Here is a 20,666-nt window from a genome sequence, read left to right as displayed (position 1 = left end):
AAGTAGAGTTATACTGGATTATCCAGGGGGCTGCAAGGATGATCGCAAGTGTCCTTATTGATGGGAAGCAGGAAGGTCAGAGGGAGACAGAGAAGGTGATGTAACAGTGGTGGCAGAGATCAGAGTGATGCAGGACCACCAGCCATGGAATTCTGGCAGCATCTGGAAGCTGGCAAAGACAAGGAAATGGATTCTCTTCTGGAGCCTGCAGAAGGAACCAGCCCTGCCACCCATTCCAGACTTCTCATCTCCAAAACTCTAATAAATGTTTTAAAATAATGAGCTTAAGGACTTCCCTGGTGGTAAAATGGATAGAAATCGCCTGCCGATACAGGAGACACAGTTTTGACACCCTGGTCTTGGAAGATCCCACATGCTGCGGGGCAACTAAACCCGAGCACCACAGCTACTGAGCCTGTGCTCTAGAGCCTTGGAGCCGCAACTACTGAAGCCCATGGACCAGAGAGCCCATGCTCCGCAACAAGAGAAGCCATGCAATGAGAAGCCCTCGCACCACAACTAGAGAAAGCCAGCACAGCTATGAAGACCCAGCACAAACAAAAAATAATTTAAAAAATTGAGCCTGTGGTACTTTGTTACAGCAGTTATAGGACACTCATACATCTCAAGCAGCCCCTTCTCATAACTTACCATATGTCACCCTGTTTTATTGTCTTTGGGTCACTGACCAGGACCCGAATGGGTTTTTTTGTGTGTTTATTGCCAGTCAGTCCCACCAGACAGTGATCTCCATGAGGACAGAAATCTTGTTCTGCGATGTGCCCCAAAGACTGAGTACATCTTTGACACAGAACAAACATGTGTAAAAGGAAAGGAGGAAGTGCGAGAAGGAACGTCCTCTTTAGAAGGACAACGCAGAGGCAAACCATGGAGTGGACATCTGGGAGCCAGTGCAGGTAGCGGGAGGTAGATCTGAAGCCTGGTCTTTGAGTCTCTACCGGTGATTCAAGATAAACTTGGGTGGGGCCCGTGAGAACTGTCCCAGTCCCCAAGTGAGCGCTAGGGACACAGGAACGACGTGTAGGGTCTACAGGGTAAGCGCTCAACACTGAGTTCTTTATTTGTTGAATAAAAGAACTATAGGGGATGTCGCTGCCAGCAGCCACGTCCCCTGACCACCTCTAGGGGGCGAAGCTCCTCAGAACTTCAAATCCAGAACGACCCCGGAACCTTTGTGGCACATTGATGAGGTTGCCACTGGGGAGGGAAGACAGATGGACTCGAATGCTGAGATGCGGGGATCAGAACCAATGAAAAAGGCAAGGCATGTACACTGCAGTCAATGATAGCGGCTGAAGGAGGTGACGGAAGCGGAAATACAAAGAGTCGGGGAAGTTCGACAAGCACCAAGCATAGTCAGTACTCTTGTGCGCGTGAAAACAGTAGGAGGCGAAGATGTCGGAGCGAAAAGTTTTAAACGTAAGTGTTCGGCGACTAGGGTTTTCGACCTGGGGTGAGACGTCTCGGAGCTCGGGTCGAGGGGGGCTACGTATACCCTATTAGAACCTTTGTCTTCTTCTCCAACGGCCTTCCGTTGGGCGGGGCTCTCTAGACTCCTCCCAATCACTTTCAGTGGAGGGTGGGCCTTCGCTAAGCCTCGAGACTGGAGTGTACCCAGTCACCTGTGTGGGCGGAGCTTAGGCTATTTACCCAGTCACTTCTGATTGGATTTTTAAGGGGATTATCCTATAGGTCTCTTGAGGGCGGAGGTTCCTTAGCTCTGTGTTCTTCGCGTTTACACCCTCGTCTTCAGGAGGCATTCCTCTGTTAAGTCCCGCCCCGCTTGGGGTTCTAGCCCAGCGTGTTCCTTGGAGGGATTAGGCTTTGCTAACCTCTCTTGCTCTGCTGGAAGGGGATCCTTCCAATTGCATCAACTAATCCCAGTTCTGTTGGGGAAGACTGGGAGTCTTGGGGTGTGGAGCTGGTTTCGGGAAGGCAGGGTTCAGCTTCTGGAGAAGAGCGCTCCGGAATTCTGAGTCCCTGTTTCCCACTCTCCAGGAAGGAGTGTGCTCCCGGGAAGGGGGTTGAGCTCCCCAGCCTGGGAGTGTGTAAGCCCAGGATGTCAGGACGAAGTAGAGAACAGACCTCCAGACTGATGGCTCGGAGCCCAGGTTTTCGAGGTCAGGTTGATGCCCCTTACTGTGATTCAGTGCTCTAATGTTTTAAACACCTATATTTGGACTCCAGCCCCAGCCAGCCCCAGTGCAATGTGTTGGACTTCGTGTCCAAGAAGGTCCTTCCATCCTGAGGATCCAACTGAGAGGCCAGTTGTTTCCATAACTTACTGGTAGATACTTCTGTCCCAGACACTGCTTGAAGTGTCATATTCATCAAATCTTCTCAGGTGGACAGGTTATGCCATCTTTAGATGAGGAAACTGAGACCCAGAGAGGTTATGTGATAGCCAGAGAGTAGAGTAGTCAAACTCAAGATACTCCCTCCCGCAGCTCTGCAACTCTGATCACTATACCACAGTTTCCTGAGTCATGTCCCTGGTTCTGAATCCTGGCTCTGCTCTTCACCTTGTGTGATCCTGAGTAGCTGAAACCACCAGAACTCAGCTTCCTCCTCTGTGAAATGGGCACATTTCTTTCTCTATTTAATAGAGTCTTTGCAAAAATTCCGTGAGTCCGCGGACATCAAACTCTCTGTGTAGTACCTGGGGCTCCACCGCTCGCTCAGCAGTAAAGAATTCCCCTGCCGTGCAGGAGATGCTGATTTGATCCCTGAGTGGGCAAGATCCCCTGGAGAAGGAAATGGCAACCCACTCCAGTATTCTTGCCTGGGAAATCCTACAGACAGAGTAACCTTTTGGGCTACGGTCCATGGGGTCACAAAGAACCAGACCAGACTGAGCAACTAAACAACAATGTAGTGCCTGGCACGTAGGAAGTGTTCAGAACGCAACGTGCTTTATTTTTGGATTATCATATGTAGTTCTTTTTTCCATAATCCAAGCTCTCCTTCCCTACATCTCCCATCTCAGGCTCCTATGCAGAAAGAGTTAATACTGCAGGCCTGAGGCTGCTGCCCTAGATAGAAAGGCCGGCTTGCAATGCTGGACTTTGGCTGGCTTCTGGGAACTTGAATTTCAGGATGCTTCTCACAGTTCACAGAAAAGAATGGCTCCCTGTGCTTAAACTGTTTGTATAAACAGTGTGATTTGTGCTGAGCATCTGCTCCTCTCCCGGAGCCTGGAATTGTATGGGCAGATGTGCCTGTACGACCAGCCGCTAGTGAAAACCCTGGGTGCTGTGTCCCCCTGAGCTCCCCTGGGAGACATTTCACATGTGTTGTCACAATATATCACTGGGGGAACTGACTTCATCAGGAGAAAACCCTGGGAGCTTGTACCTGGTCTCCTGGGCCCTGCCTCATGCACCTTGTTGCCTTTGCTGGTTTTCCTCTGTGTCCTTTTGCTATTGATGAATAGCAGCCATGAGTACAAGTGTGTGAGCCTCCTAGTTCTCTCATCAACACCCTGAACCTGGGGGTGGTATTAGGGACCCAGACACAGCTCCCCAGAGGCCCTTCCCTCTGCCTCTGGCCTCCCTTGCACCTGAAAGCAACTCCCCTGACACTACCTTCCTCCCCACAGAAATACTACCCCCCTGACTTTGACCCATCGAAGATTCCCAAGCTCAAGCTGCCCAAAGATCGGCAGTATGTGGTGCGGCTGATGGCCCCCTTCAACATGAGGTGAGTGACCCCTCAGGGCCCCTGCACTGGTCATGGTGGACAGACCCCATGCCCGGCATCCACAGAGAGCAGCCTGTCCCCAGACCTCAGACCAGGTCACCAGTCCTGACTCAGACATGAGCCCAGTGAGCGGGTGACCTGTCTTTCCTGCCGTTGAGGATCAATCTTCCTGACCACTCAGAGCTCCCACCCGGTGCCTGAGAGCTCAGTCTTGGTAGTAGAAGCTTGAGTGTGAGACAGAGTCCTGTACACACATTCACTTCCTCCAGCAGCCCTGTCTGTTCCTGCCTCAGGACCTTTGCACAGGCTGTTCCCTCTGCCTGGCATACACTTCCCTCTGCTCTCACATGGCCAGCTCTTTTCCACCTTCCAAGGCTTGGCTTAAATTTCATCCCCTCAGAACAACCCTCCTGATCCCCCACCCAACCCCGTCTATGCTTACCTCCTCTGCCACTAGTCCCCAGACCTCATCCTTTGTACTGTCTTGTAAATTATCATACCTCACCAATTCCCAGCCCCACAGTTCTTCTCATCTTTGCACATCTGAAATGAAGTGGTAACCAAAGCCACCTTTGTTAGTGAAGTTCAGCACATGTTTACACATTACTGATCTGCTTGTCTTCTCTTTCTCCTTCATGCATTTGTTTTTATTCAGCAGTCATTTATTGGGTACTGCTGAATGCCAGGGACACTGGGGGGATCAAGACTTGACCCCAAGAGTCCTAGTCTGGTGAGGAGTAGAGATAATAAACAAGTGCTCTGGCACATTCATGCAAAGCATTTGTGGGACACACAGATTGTCACAAGAGAGTGACTGGATGGTGGTGGGGAAAGGGGGAGGGGGCTTTGCTGGGTGATTAGGGAAATATCAGAACAAATACCAGTGGAACTAGAATCTAAGGGTTGGAGGATGTCACAGGCTATGGGAATTGCAATGGTGAAGGCCCACAGGTGGGACTGAGCTGGGGTGTTTGTAGGAACAGCCAGGAGGCCAGCACACTGGGCCTGGGGAGCACAGGGGCTGAGCAGGAGGGGCTGAGGGAGGGCAGAGTGCCAGAGCTCTGCCTCGCTTCGTGTGGCATCCCCCCAAGTGGAATCCTCCCTCTGGAGGTCAGGGTGCCCCATGAACACCAGGCTGGCTTCTGGGAGTGGGCGACAGGCAAGTCTCACCTAGCTTTGGTCGTCTGGGTGCTTTCCAAGAAGACAGGCAGATACTAGTGAGAAGAATATGCTGGCTAAGGGGAAGCCTTACCTACTTCTTGGTAGGGAGGGAGCTCCCCATCCCTGGAGGTATGCAAGTGGTTATCTGCCAGAATGCTCAAGGGTCCCACCGGCAAGAACCAGGGCACCGAGGTGACTTCAGTCCCTGTCCCTCCCCACAGATGTAAGACGTGTGGAGAATACATCTACAAGGGCAAGAAGTTCAATGCTCGCAAAGAAACAGTGCAGAATGAGTCCTACCTGGGCCTGCCCATCTTCCGCTTCTACATCAAGTGCACGCGCTGCCTGGCAGAGATCACCTTCAAGGTAAGCAGCCACCCAGCCCTGTCCCTCCTCCACTGGGGGGTCACCACTCCTGTCCCCTCCCTCCAGGGAAATCCCATTTCACCTTCTCCCCAGGAAACAGCAGAAGTTCAAGGAGCAGTTAACAGGAGTGTTATTTATAAAGGCAGAAAACCAAGAAGCAACCTAGATGTATAGTGACGAGGTTTGATGGACAGGCTAGTGCACATTGGAAATTTTCATGGCTAATAGTAGTCATATTTTTATTTTCATTGTCATCCTAAGGGTGGTATTAAGAACTTGAGGGACTTCCCTGGTGGTCCAGTGGCTAAAACTCCGAGCTTCCAATGCAGAGGGCCTGGATTCCATCCCTGGTCAGGGAACTAGATCCCATATGCTGCAACTAAGAGTTTGCATGCTACAACTAAAGGGTTAAAAAAAAGAATTTGGAAAAGAGATGAAGAAAACTTAGTTTTTTCTCCTCGTACTTCTGTGCTGTTTGAGTATTTTTTTGCCAAAAGAATTTTTTCTTCCGTTAAAACATTTGATTTTATTAAAATAACCAAAAATACATTATGTTTTAATTGTTTATTTTTTAAACACAGTTTTATGAGATATGACTTATATGCCATACAAACCATTGTTTTAAAATGTATAATTCAGTGCATTTTAGTATGTTCCTAATGTGCTAAATTGCGTTCTCTAATTCCAGGACATTCTCATCACCCCCACATTAACCTCCGTCCCCTCCCCCAGCTCCTGGCAATCACGAATACACTCTGTGTCTCTGGTTTGTCTGTCTGGACATTTCACATCAAGGAATCACACACTGTGTGGCCCTTTGTTCAAGAATATTGTAGCAAGTATCAGTGCCTCTCTCCTCTTTAAAGCTGAGCAGTATTCCACTGTGTGGCTGGATCACATTTTGTTTGTCTGCTCATTAGCTAATAGAGAGTTAGGTTGTCTCCAGAAAAAACGTTTTCTTTACCTACGTGGTGAAGTATGTATATATTTAGATATTAATGAATACACATTAGTTTTTTAAAGTTTAGAAAAGCTGTGGCAGAATGTTATAAGTTGGCTTTTCTAATGAAGAATTTCAACTGATGAAATAACTAGGATTACATATGTATGTTTGTGTGTCTGTGAGCATGTGGTGAAAACAGAACTCCAGCAGGTAGACACTGGAAAATTGGTTGACGACTCTTCTTTGCCCAGCCAGTCACCAGGCATAGAAACGCTTATAACAGTTTCCTGTATGGTTTTCAAAAAAGTGTGCTCTGGATACACGTGCACACAAGGATCACTCTCCTCCTTGGTCTCTTTTAAACAGTAAATATCTTATTTTGGAGTAGTTTCAGATTCATAGAGAGGTTGCAGAGATAGCAGAGAGTTCCCATCTGCCCCTCACGGTCTTCCCCTCCTGTTAACATCTTCCATTTCCACTTTGTATCTGCCACAATAAGAAACCAACACTGAATTGTTAGATTGTTACTTTTAACCAAATTCCAGACATGACACAGATTCAATTTTTCCACTAATGTTACCTTTCTGTTCCAGAGTCTCATCCAGGATACCATGTTATATATTGCTTCTCTGTTTTATAAACACAAATAGGACCATGCTTTATACACAGTCGATGTGTAATTTATAATCAGAGGAAGGTCAAGTGCACATGTGTGCACATACATACAGAAGGGATTTGTGCAGGGACTTCCTTGGTGGATCAGTGGTTAAGAGTCTGCACTTCTCACTGCACAGAGCATGGGTTTGTTCCTTGATCAGGGAATAAAGATCCTGCATGTGATGCTGTGTGGGGAAAACATTAAAAAAAAAAAGATTTGTGCAGAGACCTAGAAACTTATTTGCAAACATGTGGAGGGTGAAGGTCAGCAGAGGGACAGTGGGCAGGTGGAGAAGTATCTGAAAATCCATGCTAGGGAGTTCAGCGATTCTGTGAAAGGGGCAGGAGCACTGGAAAGAAAGAACTGTGCTCGCCAAAGCAATAAGACAGGAAAAAGAAAGAATCAGTGTTAAGTGGCCTGAAACAGGGAAAGAAGGTGTTTCAGGCTGCTAGCCACTGTTCAGCAGAAGCTTTTAATGCTCAGAGACGTAGGAGCTGACGTCTGCCCGTCCTTCCTCCCAGACAGACCCTGAAAACACAGACTACACCATGGAGCATGGAGCCACGAGGAACTTCCAGGCTGAGAAGCTCCTGGAGGAGGAGGAGAAGAGGGTGCAGAAGGAGCGGGAGGACGAGGAGCTGAACAACCCCATGAAGGTGAGTCAGGCACCGCCTTTGTGCGTGTGTGTGTATGTGCCTGCCTGTGTGTGGGTGCCGATGGAGTCGATTCCCCTTCCTGCTTAACCCTCCAGGCAGGGTGTTGGGGTGGGGAGAATGGTCAGTAGAATTCTAAGATGTCCCCAAGACCCCCGCCTCCTAGTCACACGTGCTGTGTAGTCCCAGGGCTGCGTATACAAGGATCTTACTCCCATGATCAAGTTAAGATTAAACTATGGCCCAGACGACCTCACGAAAGGGGGATTGCCCAGAATGGGCCTGACCTATCACCTGAGTCCCTTAACCTGGGTCTAGAGTCCGAGACTGAGGGAGTCTTTTTTTTTTTTTTAACTTATATTATTTTTACTTAGTGACGGAGCCAGGCTGGAAGTCCAGGCCACCTGGTTCCAGTACTGACTAGCCACATGGTCTCAGGCGATCTCTTCCCCTTCCCCAAGCCTCAGTGTTCTGAGCCATGAAGTGGGTGCAGCCAAGGGACCAGGCGCTGTGCATCCAGGGCCCGGGGTTGGGGGTTCCTTCCCTTGCCCATGGTGATGCCCTAAGGTCAGGCAGGCCATGCGGGGTGGCAGAGGGGGTTGAGTCGCAGCGCCCTTAGCCCCACGTCCGTGCCCTGGTCCCCACCAGGTGCTGGAGAACAGAACTAAGGACTCCAAGCTGGAGATGGAGGTCCTGGAGAACCTGCAGGAGCTCAAAGACCTGAACCAGCGGCAGGCCCACGTGGACTTCGAGGCCATGCTGCGGCAGCACCGCCTGTCAGAGGAGGAGCGGCAGAGGCAGGAGCAGGAGGAGGACGAGCGGGAGACGGCGTGAGTGGGACACGGGCCAGAGGAGGCCGGGGTTGCCCACCCGCCTCGCAGCCTGTGCAGTGCCCTTCCCTCTGCGTGGAATCCCCCTTCCCGATCTTTGCATGGCTCTCATCTCGGGGAGGCCTTCCCCATATCCCACTCCCCATCTTGTTTTCTCTCTTGTGGCATCTGTGTCAAGGTCCCCAGGACCACCCCCAGGTTCAGTGGTTAATTAGAATGAAAAGTTACAGGGAAAAATCAACAGCAGGAAAAGGCAAGGGGCAGGGTTGGGGGATTGGGCACAAAATTTCAGAGTCTTCTGCCTGTCATGAGATGGGCTTAATTCCCCCAAAATGAGACGTGATGGCGTGAATGAGGCGTGGTCCCTGGGGAGGCCTAGCCTGGGGTTCTCATTGGGGGCCAGTCACGCAGGCACCTGCCCAGCTTGGCCGAGCCCCCAGACTCCAGGAGGAGAGTGCACCCCTTGTTTGCCCAGATAGTGTTGGGGCAGGGAGCCTCTCATCAGTAGCGGGAGCCCCAGGGTCCAAGTCCAGTTGCCCCTGAGGGCTGGCCTGGCAAGCCAGCCTTTCTCAGCCTTTCTGTCCATGCTTCTGCTGGGCACCTCCCACTTTCTGGAACCTTCTTGCTGATTCACCCCTTTCCTGATGTCTTCTGTCCTTCATCACCTAAAATCTGAACAGGGACTCAGTTTGGCTTCTGCATTCAGGGCCTGGAAGGGGATTGGGCACAGAGTAGGTGGACAGCCAGTGCTGTTGGGTTGGCAGGTCAGTGAGACCGGGATTAACAGTGAGAGGAGTCTGCGCTCACTGAGCCCGTTTTGGATGTGGGCATTGTTCTGAGTTTGAGTTTGGTCCCACCATTGTGGTCGAGGGAACTGGGGTATGAGGAGCTGTACACACAGCCCTGACTGAGGTCCCCCAGTTGGGGTTCAAATTGAGACAGGCTGGTTCCAGCCTCTGAGTGCTTAACCACCCCACTGGGTTCAGTGGACAAAGAACTTTTTTTTTTTAAAGATATTTGTGCACCCCATCCCCCACTCAGTGAGGCTAGGAAAGGAAAACCAGGTGCCTCATTGTGGGGCGGAGGGTCCTGGTCACTGTTCCCCCAAAAAAGCATGTCCCCAAGTTCCACGTTCCTTCCTGCAGGGCGCTAGTGGAGGAATCAAGGAAAAGAAGACTCCTTGAAGACTCTGACTCAGAGGAGGACACCAACCCCACCCAGCCCCAGCCAGCCCTCCGGCCCAACCCCACTGCCATCCTGGATGAGGTGAGTGGGGCCACCCGCATTCCCACGTGCTCTCAGGTGAAGCAGGGACAGGGCAAGCCAGGGCTTGGCTTACCTTTGTCTTGAAGGGCCACAGACAGCCCAAGCCATAGTGCTCCACACCATTGTTGTAGCACTAAACAGCCGTGGATCGTGTACGAATAAGTAGGCATGGCCATGTGCCAGTAAAACTTTGTTTACAAAAACAGGTTGCAGCCCTCCAGGACTGTAAGGTTTTCTTTTTATTTCTATTATTTTTTAATTGGAGTATGATTCCTGTACAGTGTTGTGTTAACTTCTGCTGCACAACAGCGTGAATCAGCTGTATATGTACATGTATCCCCTCCCTCCCATCCCACCCCTCACACAGCACCAGGATGAGCTCCCTGTGTTACATAGCAGCTTCCCACTAGCTATCCATTTTACATGTGGTGGTGTATATACATCAGTGCCTCTCTCCCAACTCGACCCACTCTCTCCTTTGCCTTGTGCCCACAAGTCCGTTCTCTATGTCTGCCAGTCTGTTCCTGCCCTGTAAATCCAGGGCTGTAGTTTTCCACCCCTTCTCCAGCTGCAGAAACAAGGAGACTCGCTGGATTTAGAGACCTCAGGCAGATGTTGATTTCTCAGGCACTTAACAGTCCTGAGCTGGACTCCCGGGCAGCCCTGTTCCATGCAGTCATTTCAGGGATCCAAGGCTCCTCGTTTCTCCTAGTTCTGCCCTGTCCTGGAGCATGGCTGCCAGCTCTGTGGTCACAGCTGGCTCAGAGCACCCTGGGGTTCTGGCTGTGGGAAGGCGAAGGGGGTGTGGAGGAGCACCCGCCAGTGCCTGGAGGCCCAGGTTCAGATGCCCCCCACACCCACTCCCCTGGAATGTGGAGTCCCAGTGGCTGGACATAGTCATGTGGCCACCTTGAACTGCAAGGGAGGCTGGGAGCTGCCCGTGCTATTATTAGCAGGAAGAAGGGAAAAAGAGGGTTGCGGGGTTTGGGGATAGGGGGTTGTCTAGCATTTTTCACCACAGCTGTCTTATCCAAGGTGATTGAGGCCACTCTGGTTAATCGAAGGAGGGGCTTAAAATGGGAAATGGTAAATAATGCAGAGACCCCAGAAACTTTATTATAACTCAAAGCATGTTCCCGGTCTGTATTAGTTAAATACTAGTCCAGCCACTGGACAGGACCCAAAGTAACAGCAGTCACAACTGCATGGAGGTTACTTTTCTATCAAATAACAGTTGTACATGGCCATGCTGAACAGGGAAGTTGGACCCTGTTGTCCGGGGCATCCTCCACCTCAATGTCTTGCCATCCCCTTTGAGGATGATGCCCTCAATGCAGGGCAGCTCACGCTGGCCAGTGGGAAGGGCTGGGGACAGGGAGGACATTAAGGATAACAGTACCTTTGGTTGAGCAGATCCTTCTGCTCACACTTCATTGGTCAGAACTGAACCGCCGGCCCACATCCTGTTGCAAAGGGGTCTGGGAAATGTAGTCTTTCACAAGGGCAGCCATGTTCAAGCCATGAATCCTGAAGAGGATGGGTTTGGGGGTCATGCACTCTCACTTGTCAACCTTTTGATGTAGAACCAAGATATTTTCTTTGAGGCTGCATCTCCTGATCAGAGTTCTCTCTCTGTCTTTCTTGCATAATCCACCCTCAGAATTCACCTAAAATTTCTTGTTTGTTTATTTCTTTCAAGTGGAATAAGAGATTGAAAGTTCTTTCAAAGCAATATGGCCTGGTATGATTTTTCCGCCCAGTCTTTTCTTTTAAGTCTATTTTATTACTTTATTTTGGCAGCACTACACAGCATGTGGGATCTTAGTTCCCCCACCAGGGATTGAACCTGTGCCCCCTGCAGTGGAAACATGAAGTCCTAACCACTGGTCTACCAGGGCATTCCCTCCCCCTAGTCTTTTGTTGTTGCTGCTGTTTCTTTCTTTATTTTTGGCCCCTGTGGGTCTTCAGTGCTGCAAGCGGGCTTTGTCTAGTTGTGGCCAGTGGGGTGTACTCTAGTTTCAGTGCAAGGTCTTCTCATTACTGTGGCTTCTCTTCTTTTGGAGCACAGGCCCGAGGATGCATGAGCTAAGTAGTTGTGGTGTGCAGGCTTAGTTGTCCCTTGAGATGTGAGATATTCCCAGACCTGGGATCGAATCTGTGTTCTCTGCATTGGCAGGCAGATTCTTGACCCCTGGACCATCAGGGAAGTCCTCCCCCTGATGACCCAGTGGTTAAGTTAGGTTACTATAGTCTTGGATAACTATTAAGTCTTTTCTGGTTATGTTGCTTGTAGGTAATTTGATAGTGGACTTTCTTGTTTTGTTATGCATTACACAGATTTCACCGTAACTTTACAGAAGAATCTGTCCACCCCTCTTTCCCCTGGGTTTCGTTTAATGGGAACCCGTGATGGTGTTTGACAAAAGGTGAAGGAAAGAAATTAATTCCAGCAGTCAGTTCAGTGGTGCCAGATGAGCAAGCTTCGGCTGGGACTGCTGGTCTCTCTGTTACCCCAGTGGACAGCACCTGTCCTGATCACCACACAGGAGGAATGCAGTGTGACCACTGTGTCCTCCTCCTCCCCCTGCCCCCACCCCAGCTGTGCCAGCCTCCTCAGATGGGCCAGGCTCAGTCCACATCACGATCTCGCTTGCTGACTTCTCCGTGTCTGACTTCAGCACCAGGTTCCTCCCCTGACCACCTGATTGACAGCAGCTGTCCCCTTCGCCCACCCCCACACTGTCACATCACCCTGACTTCTTTCTTTCCCATCACTGATTAGGACGATGGTGTCTGGGGACTTCCTTGGAGGTCCAGTGGTTAAGACTCCATGCTCCCAGGGCAGGGGGCATGTTTTCAGTCCCTGGTCAGGAAGCTAAATCCCACATGCTGCACAGCCAAAAAAACAAAGATGATGGTGGTTGTCCTGACCATCTACTTGCTCGTCCACCCTCTCTCCTCCCCAGATGGTGAGCTCTGTGAAGGCATCCCCCTGCCGTCGTGCTTCCCCTGCACCCAAACCCCAATAGGGCCTCTTGCTTCTAGTGGTTTCCAGTTCCTGTATTTAAACATCAAACATAAAAGGGGTCCTTTCTGATAAGACTGAAGAGCTGGATGTGGACTGAGCCCCCTTCTGCCTCCCCTAACTAGTTCCTCCCCCTCACTAGGCACCAGGGCGGTGCCTGCATCCCCCTTCATTCCCTCAAACATGTTGATTGAGCACCTGCTACAGACAAGATCGGGTATGTTCAGGGTGGTATGGCTGTAGACTGAGCTCCTGTTACAGACTCAGCAGTGAACAGGCAGGACCCCGCAGCGGCTGGGGAGGCTGCTAATAAAGCAGTGGAGGCACTGTGGACACAGACGTGCAGCTTTCACTCGAGCTGGAACTGAGAGGAGAGGCGTCTCGGGGTTGCCGATACTTGAGATGGGTACTGAAGAATGAGAAGTTCACCAAGTGATCTCAAAACAAAGCAGGTGTTCCAGGTGGAGGGAACATTGTGGGTACAGATGTGGAGATGAGCAACCTCGGTGTATGTGATTTAGGAAGTGTAAAGGTAGGGTGTAAGGGATAGAAAATTGGCAGAGGCCTTGAGTACCAAGCTTAGGGCAATGGGGAGCCACAGAGGAGTTTAGAGCAGGGGGGAAAGGGCTAGTCACACCACAGGGAGTGGAGCTGGTAAAGATCCTGGCTCAGCTGGGGACTGAGAGCAGGGAGGCCAGAGGAGGGACAGATTGGAGACAAATCACCCAGTCACATCCCGCATCCGTCACCCCCGGCAGACCCCGAAAGCCAAGAGGAAGGCAGAGAGCTGGGAGCGCAGCGTGGGTACCCTTGGCAGCAGGCCCCAGCTGTCGGGCCTGGTTGTGAAGAAAACAGGCCTGGACACCAGCATCCGGCGAGGAAGAGCCCCACCCCTCCCAGGTAGGTTCAGTCCCTTAGCTGCATGCAGTGCCTCAGGCAGCCACTGGGTGGTGCTGTTCTGTTGAGAGGGGCGGCAGGGTGAGGTGTGTCCCCAACTAGGGTTGAGGCTAGAAGGGCTGTTTTAATTTTTTGTTTTAATTAAGAGGAGCAAGCTGTTGTTTAGTCGCTAAGTCGTGTCTGACTCTTTCACGACCCCATGGACGTAGCCCGACAGGCCCCTCTGTCCATGGATTTCCGAGGCAAGAATACTGAAGTGGGTTGCCATTTCCTTCTCCAGGGGATCTTCCTTACCCAGGTATCGAACCCACATCTCCAGCTTGGCAGGCAGATTTTTTTGCCACGGAGGCACCAGGGAAGCCCAAAAGGAGCAAGTGCTCGCTTTTAAAACCCCATTCAGAGGCCTGTAGAATAAATTGTCTGATCTCATGGCTGCCCATACCCCGGCTGCCCATACCCCATACATGGACAGTGGCCCCAGCCTCTCAGGTTGGGTCCTGCACATCCACATCTTGGCTGTTGTGTCACCAATGCTGTGTGTGGCCCCCGGGCCCCAGGGAGGAGGAGAATTAAGGTGAGGTGGACCCTGTGAGGTGGAAAGAGCAGGACCCCCCATGCCTTCGTGTGCTTGTCCCGTGGCCTTGGTCCAGGGCCCTCACCCCTGCCCTGGGCCTGAGCTTCCTGTCCTGGAAGATGCTGGTGATAACAGGATCGGCCTCATGGGTCCTCAGAAAGTTTGGGGCCGGTTCTCTGAGATGCTCCCAAGTCAGGCACCTGCAGTAGATCCTGGCACCCAGCGAGCCTTACAGATGCGTGACCATGTTTATCAAAACAGTTACTACTCCATTTGTCAGATGAGGAGACTGAGGCCCAGAGAGGTGGAGCCACTTGCCCAGAACCATACAGCTGGGGTGAGTGGTGGAACCAAGGTCCACCCCTCTTCATCACCATGGTACTTGGCTTCACTTGGGACCTGGAGCATTTCTATTTTCTGCACCCCCAGCAGGGCGCCTGTGTCCACCCGGGTCCAATTTCAGAAGTGGAGCTGCTGGGTCAAGGGGTGTGTGGGTTTAAACTGTGATGGGTCTGCCAGATACTTTCCAGAAAGGCTGCACACAAGCAGTTATGGCTGGTCCTGTTCTCTGGCCTCCCCCAGGCTCAGCCTGCCTGCACCTGTCCCAAGGTGACTACTAGCTCTTGCCTCTCCCCCAGGTGTAATGAAGAATGGTCAGGTAGCTGGCCCAGCGCCCCAGATGCCCGGCACGTCCTCCCTGAGCCAGCTGGGTGTGTATTCTGACAGTGAGGACAGCAGCGGCAGCAACTGAGGCCCCCCTGCCCTTCCCTGGTCAAGGTCACACAGCCAGCTGCAGCCACGGTCCAGGCCAGAGGCCTTGGAACCAAGCAGAATCACAGCTGGACAAGCGTGAACGCCCTCAGGCCGGCAGGGCGAGTGAGGACTTCAGCTGAGGGACTCAGTTTTCTTCCTGTCCCCCTGCCCTCTGGAGCTCAGGTCTCCAGGTCACACTGCAACATCCTGGAGCAGCTTCAAGGTCATCTCTGTGACAGTCCTGAGAGGCCAGCCATGCTTTAGGCACATGCTGGGCCCACCCATCACCCTGGCTGGGCTCCATCCCTTTCCACCACAGAACCATCTGGAACCAATGGAAAGAACCTGCTGATGGCCTGGGCACCTCCTCTCTGTCAGTGTCTGAGAAGGGGGTGTCAGAAGCACGCAGCCTAGCCAGTCCTGGACCCCTGCCTCTCAGAAACCACCAGCTAATAAATGCTCATTATTTCATAGGCTTAGTTTGGGGCTGATTTGTAGAAAGCTGATAAAGTCAGGAGACCAGCGAGTCTGACTGCAAACCTCCTGTTCTTTCAAGGTTGCTGGATTCCACCTCATAACCCCCTCTGACTGCAGCGTTTTCTAGTTGAAGGTCCTGTGCCCCCACCAGACACTTCCGCAGGCTGTGCATACAGTGTGCTCTGTCACTTCAGTCGTGTCCAACTCTTTGTGACTATGGACTGTAGGCCGCCAGGCTCCTCTGTCCATGGGATTCTCCAGGCAAGAATACTGGAGTGGGTTGCCATGCCCTCCTCCAGGGGATCTTCCTGAACCAGGGATCGAACCTGAGTCTCCTGTGGCTCCTGAGTTGCAGGCGGCTTCTTTACCACTAGAGCCACCTGGGAAGCCCCCTCACAATCTAATGAACCTCCATCTCCTCTCTCCTGCCCTTCCTGGGGTCGGTGACATCAGCCCTTCTCTCACACACGCACATACATGCAGGCTTTCATTCAGCATTTGAATAAAGAGGCTTTGTGGTTTGCAGTGTCAGAGTTTGTGGGGTGAGACCCCCCCCACCCCCCCGCCACATCGGGGATCTGCTTTCCTACAACAATTTCCCTGCTTGGGGATTGTAGAGAGAGGTGAACCAGGGTCCCGCTAGGGCTTCCAATGGGGGCTCAGGGGCTTCATATCAAGGCTCTGAGGCTGCAAAGATGGCCAGGGAGGCATGGTTCCCAAGCCCTGACAGTGGGGGTTGGGGCAGGCCCACCAGGCTGGCAGCTAGTAAGAACTGGTACCTCGTGCACCTCTGTTCCCAGTTCTGCGCTCAACAGCGTCGTGTTTATGGCCTAACGTTGGCCGCCTCAGGAGTGTTTACACCGTGGAAATCGGCAGAGGCTGCAGGAGCCGGTTGTGAAGCCCGGCCGGCACACCACTGCCCGTCTCCCCCAGCTCAGCATCCTGCTGTCAGTGCCTGAGATGTAGGCCTTTGAGAGGCTCTGGGTAAAACAAATCATCCAGGGACTTCTGCGGTGGTCCAGTGTTAGCACTCGGTACTTTCACTGCTGAGGGCCCGGATTCAATCCCTGGTTGGGGAACGAAGATCCCATAAACTGTGCAGTGTGACCAAAATTTAAAAATAAAATAGAAAACAATGAATAAGTCATCTAGCTTAAGTAGTTGTGAAAAGACAGTGGGTTGGGAGCTCTCTGGCTCATTTTTTAAAATTTATTTATTTGGGTGCATCAGGTCTTAGTTGTGGTGTGTGAGCTTAGTTGCCCGGTGGCATGTGGGATCTTAGCTCCCCAGCCAGGGATCAGACCCTCATACCCTACATTGGAAGGCAGATTCTTAACCACTGGACTGCCAGGGAAGTTCCTCATTTTGATTCTTTCAGACTTGGTGGAACTCCCATTGCTCTCAATTCACTGCAGTTTTTGCCATGTATGTGCACTGTCCGTTACTATTGTTTACTTAGTATTATTGTTAACCTAACTTTATCCTAAAACACAGGTCGCCAAACTACAATCCATAGGCTAAATCTGGCCTGTGGCCTGTCTTTGTAAATAAACTTTTATTGGCACACCAACACACCTATTTGTGTGCATGTCACCTATGACTGCCTTTGCTCCCTGGTGGCAGAGGTGAGTGGTTAAGGCTGATTCTGTGACCTACAAAGTCAAAATAGGTACTCTCACATACCATAACAGGATAAACAAATGATACTAGAGGTGGTGCTAACCATGATGCAATCAAAGCAGGATAGGAAAGTTCTGATGGGGCTACCTTAGGAGTTATGTGTACTGCCGGTGGCTCCCTGTATTGGTTACCTAATGCTGTGTAACAAGTGATCCCCAAATTTAGCAGCTTAAACAACAGGAATCTGGGTGTGGTTTCACTGGGTTCTTGGCTTCAGAGTCCATCACAGATGCAGCTGAGATATTGGCCAGGGTTGGGGTTTCATCTGAAGGCATGCCTGGGGAAGGATCCACTTCCAAGCTCACCCATGTGGTTGTTGGCAGAATTCACTTTTCACAGACTCTTAGCCAGAGGCCACCCTCAGTTCCCTGCCTGCATAGACCTCTCCAACGGCTGGCCTCCTAAGGAGAAGAGTCTGCTAGAAGTGACAGCCCATCACCATTGCCATGTTCTGCTGGTTGGAAGCAGCCACACAGCGCCACTCCCACATGTTCCAGGGGAGCTGCTCACACGTGGGTGCAACCACCAGGAGGCTGGGGTCATGGGGGCCACCCATGGTGGCTGAGGCCGAAACACCTGAGGGTCTACCTGCAGACCCCTCAGGCTTTGCAAGGGACTGTGTGTTGACAAGTGTGTCCCTGGCACCTGAGATCATTCTTGTATTTTGTAGGTGTTCATTGAATGTGTGTGGCCTGAGTGGGTGTCTCATTCACTGAGGAGGAAATTGAGGCCCAGGAAACCACATGCTTCTGCCTGCTCTCTGCCCCACTCCCCTTTCCACCGTGCTGGAATTGTTTCTTTCATTCTTATTTTTCCTGCAGGGCTTTACACTTTGTTCTCCTGCCCCTGTCCTGGGAACAGTTTGGCTCTCAGCCCCCAATTGCCTTGCTGGGTTTTCCAGGGTAGAGTGGGCAGAGGGATTGCATAGCAACACACTGGGGTCTGTCCTGTGTGCTGACCTTCCAGGGCCTCACCCTGCACCCACTGCCTGCCTTGAGCCTGCCTCCCCCAGACCATCTTCCCCTTTTTAGTCTCTGGAGCCTGCCCTTCCCCCCTCACTGCTGACAGTCCCATTCCCCACAAGCTCCATGTCTGTCATCTGGTCCTTGGGAGCTGTCAGGCCTCATCCGGAATCTCCTCCATCAACTCCCCTGGGGGCTGCCTGGCTGCCGGAGCACATCAGAGGGACCGGGGTTTGGGGGTGGCCTCTGCTCTGCTGGAGCCCCCGCCTGCCTGAGCCTGGGCTCCACAAAGAGACAAGGGGCTGCTCCTGCTTCCTCATGCTTCTCGAGCTCCCTACACGCCCATGCCCTCAGGCACGTGCTCCCCATTTCACAGAGTGGGTGAGGGGCAGGACCTGGCTTTGAAACCGCAAGGCTCGGAGGCTACACCTTTGATCACCAGGACCTATAGACTGCGAGCTTCCAGGGGCTGGTCGGTGCCTCCCCCATCAGGTTGGAGATGGGCCTTGCAGGGCCATGTCTCCATTAGACTGAGAGCCCTTGAAAGCAAGTACATATTTCCCCCATCAGACTGGGAGCATCAAAGGGGAGGATCACGCCTCCTCCATCAGACTGAAAGCTCCTTAAGTCAGAGCTATGCCTCTCCCTTCAGACTGGTAGCTTATTAACACATGTATTTATCTCCTCCATCAGACTGGGGGCTTCCCAGTGCAGGACCATGTTTCTCCCATCAGACTGTGAGCTAAGAAAGGCAGGGCTGTGTCCAGTAGATTCTGAGGGCAAAGGTCAACTCTCCTATCAGACTAGGAGCCCCTAAGTTGAGGCGACGTCCCCTCCATCAGATCGGAAGGTTTCAAGCCCCATCATAGGTCACCCCCAACCTGGTTCCCACCTGCCCTAGTGCCTTGGCTCCCATCCCCACTGCAGATACGGGGACCCGCAGCCAGGGATTCCTCTTGCTTCTTCCTGATGTCCCAGCCACCGTAAGCATATATTGAGTACCTACTGTGTGCCATACAAGGAAATATCATTTGGTCATAAAAAGAAATGAAACATGCACGCCATAATTTGGATGAACTTTGAAAACGTGATGCTCAGTGAGAGAAGCCAAGACATAAAACGTCACACAGTGATTCCATTTGTATGAAATGTGCAGAACAGGCAAATCCCAGAGACGGAGAATGGGTTGATGGTTGCCAGGGGTTGGTGGGGGCGGGGAGGGGGAGTCTGGGAAGAACCGGAAGTGACTGCTAATTGCAGGTGAAGATTTCTTTGGGGGGTGATGAAAATACTCTGAAATTACTGATGATCACACAGCCTCATGAACATACTAAAAACCCATGGAAATATAGTTTGAGTGGGTAAATTGTGGGGTATGTGAATTATACCTCAAAATCTTTAAAGCACCCAAAACAGTGTGAGGCAGTAAGCGCTCAACAGTGGCTGGCTGTTGTCCCATTTCACAGACAGGAAAACAAAGCCAGGTCACTTAACGCGAGGTCACATGGGCTGGGATTCCAAAAACAGAGCGCCACCTCGGAGGAGACCCTGAGAAACCATCTCTCAGACCCTCAGTGCTGGGGGAAGGGAAGCTCCCTCAGCCCAGGACCCCAGACCACCCACCTCCTTGCCTTTGTCCAGACAGTGCCCGCCTCCTGGCTTGGCTCCCTTGCTCCCCGTTCCCCTAATTGAAAGGCAAAGCCCAAGAGGTTATGTGGCTATTCAAGGTCACACTACCACAGGGTTGTGGGACCCCTAGCCCGGCTCTCCCCTTCATCCACTGCCTCTCGCTCCTCCCCGAGCCCCATCCCTGCTCCTGCGGTGGGAGTTGGGGCAGCCCCAGGAGAAGCCGGCTCAAAAGCACAGGGAAGTCAAACGCCGTTTGATTCTGCCTCCAGGGCCCCTAATTGCTATTCCTGACACACACTGTAATTAGAAGGCCCCTTTCAAATATTTATACCTTAGACGTCGTGTATTTATCTGACAGGGAGAGGACTCGGATTTGATGAGATCTGTCAACAGCTCATCCTGGAGCCGGGGAATTGCCTTGCGGCTGACAGAAAACAGGACAATTACCCGATGTGCTCCCTGGCAGTCCCCAGGGATGCTGCCTCATTGCTGAATGCTGAGGGCGGGTGGGGCGGGGGGTGTGAATGCTCTTGGGGAGATTGGGGAGGACCGAATTCAACAGGTTTGTGTCCAACAACTCAGCCGAAGCAGGAAAGGGAAGGCGAGGGCATCCGGACACCCCTGCTGCTGTGAGGGACCTTGCCTTGCTGGCTCTGGACCTCAGTTTTCCCATCTGGAAAATGGGGCTAACAGTGCAGGGGAGATGGAGAATCTCTGACTTCGTGAAGAGACCTGATGGGTGTTGAATGCCACTCCACGCCAGGCCATATCATGGCACCTGGGCAGAACTAAGCTGTGAGGTGTCTCTCCCTTCTCTGTTCCTCCTCGGTTTCCCCACGGGGGATGAAAAATAAGTCATTCCCTCCTGGCAATCCTTTCCCCGATCTCTGAGGGTTTCCTGTTAGAAGCCCCCTTTTTCAAATCAGGAGACATTGCCCGGGCCCCACTATTCTGAAGGGAGGGGGTGCAACTCTATAGCGGTGTTAGTCTATTTCCCCTCCCTTCCAAATTGCAGGCACCCGCCCACTCTAAGGGGCTTGGAGAAGGGAGCCTGAGGTCCTATCCTTCCTGA

At 51.9% G+C, this 20,666-nt stretch overlaps 1 protein-coding gene across 1 annotated transcript; it reads left to right on the top strand.

Moving 5' to 3' along the window:
* Positions 1-1,341: 1,341 nt before the first annotated feature.
* On the top strand, positions 1,342-15,317 carry YJU2 (YJU2 splicing factor homolog). Its single transcript, XM_086410117.1, has 8 exons — positions 1,342-1,440; positions 3,620-3,720; positions 5,103-5,247; positions 7,370-7,504; positions 8,150-8,331; positions 9,477-9,597; positions 13,381-13,522; positions 14,732-15,317. The coding sequence occupies exons 1-8, from the start codon at positions 1,417-1,419 to the stop codon at positions 14,842-14,844; spliced, it is 963 nt and encodes a 320-aa protein (XP_086266243.1). The 5' UTR covers positions 1,342-1,416; the 3' UTR covers positions 14,845-15,317.
* The last annotated feature ends 5,349 nt before the right edge of the window (positions 15,318-20,666 follow it).

This window comes from Bos grunniens, chromosome 7 (assembly GCF_055505025.1).
Source record: "Bos grunniens cultivar Pamir isolate PY7600 chromosome 7, Bosgru_T2T1.0, whole genome shotgun sequence".
NCBI lineage: Eukaryota > Metazoa > Chordata > Mammalia > Artiodactyla > Bovidae > Bos > Bos grunniens.
Note: the sequence above shows the minus strand (reverse complement) of the source record. Positions and strands in the feature narration are given on the sequence as shown.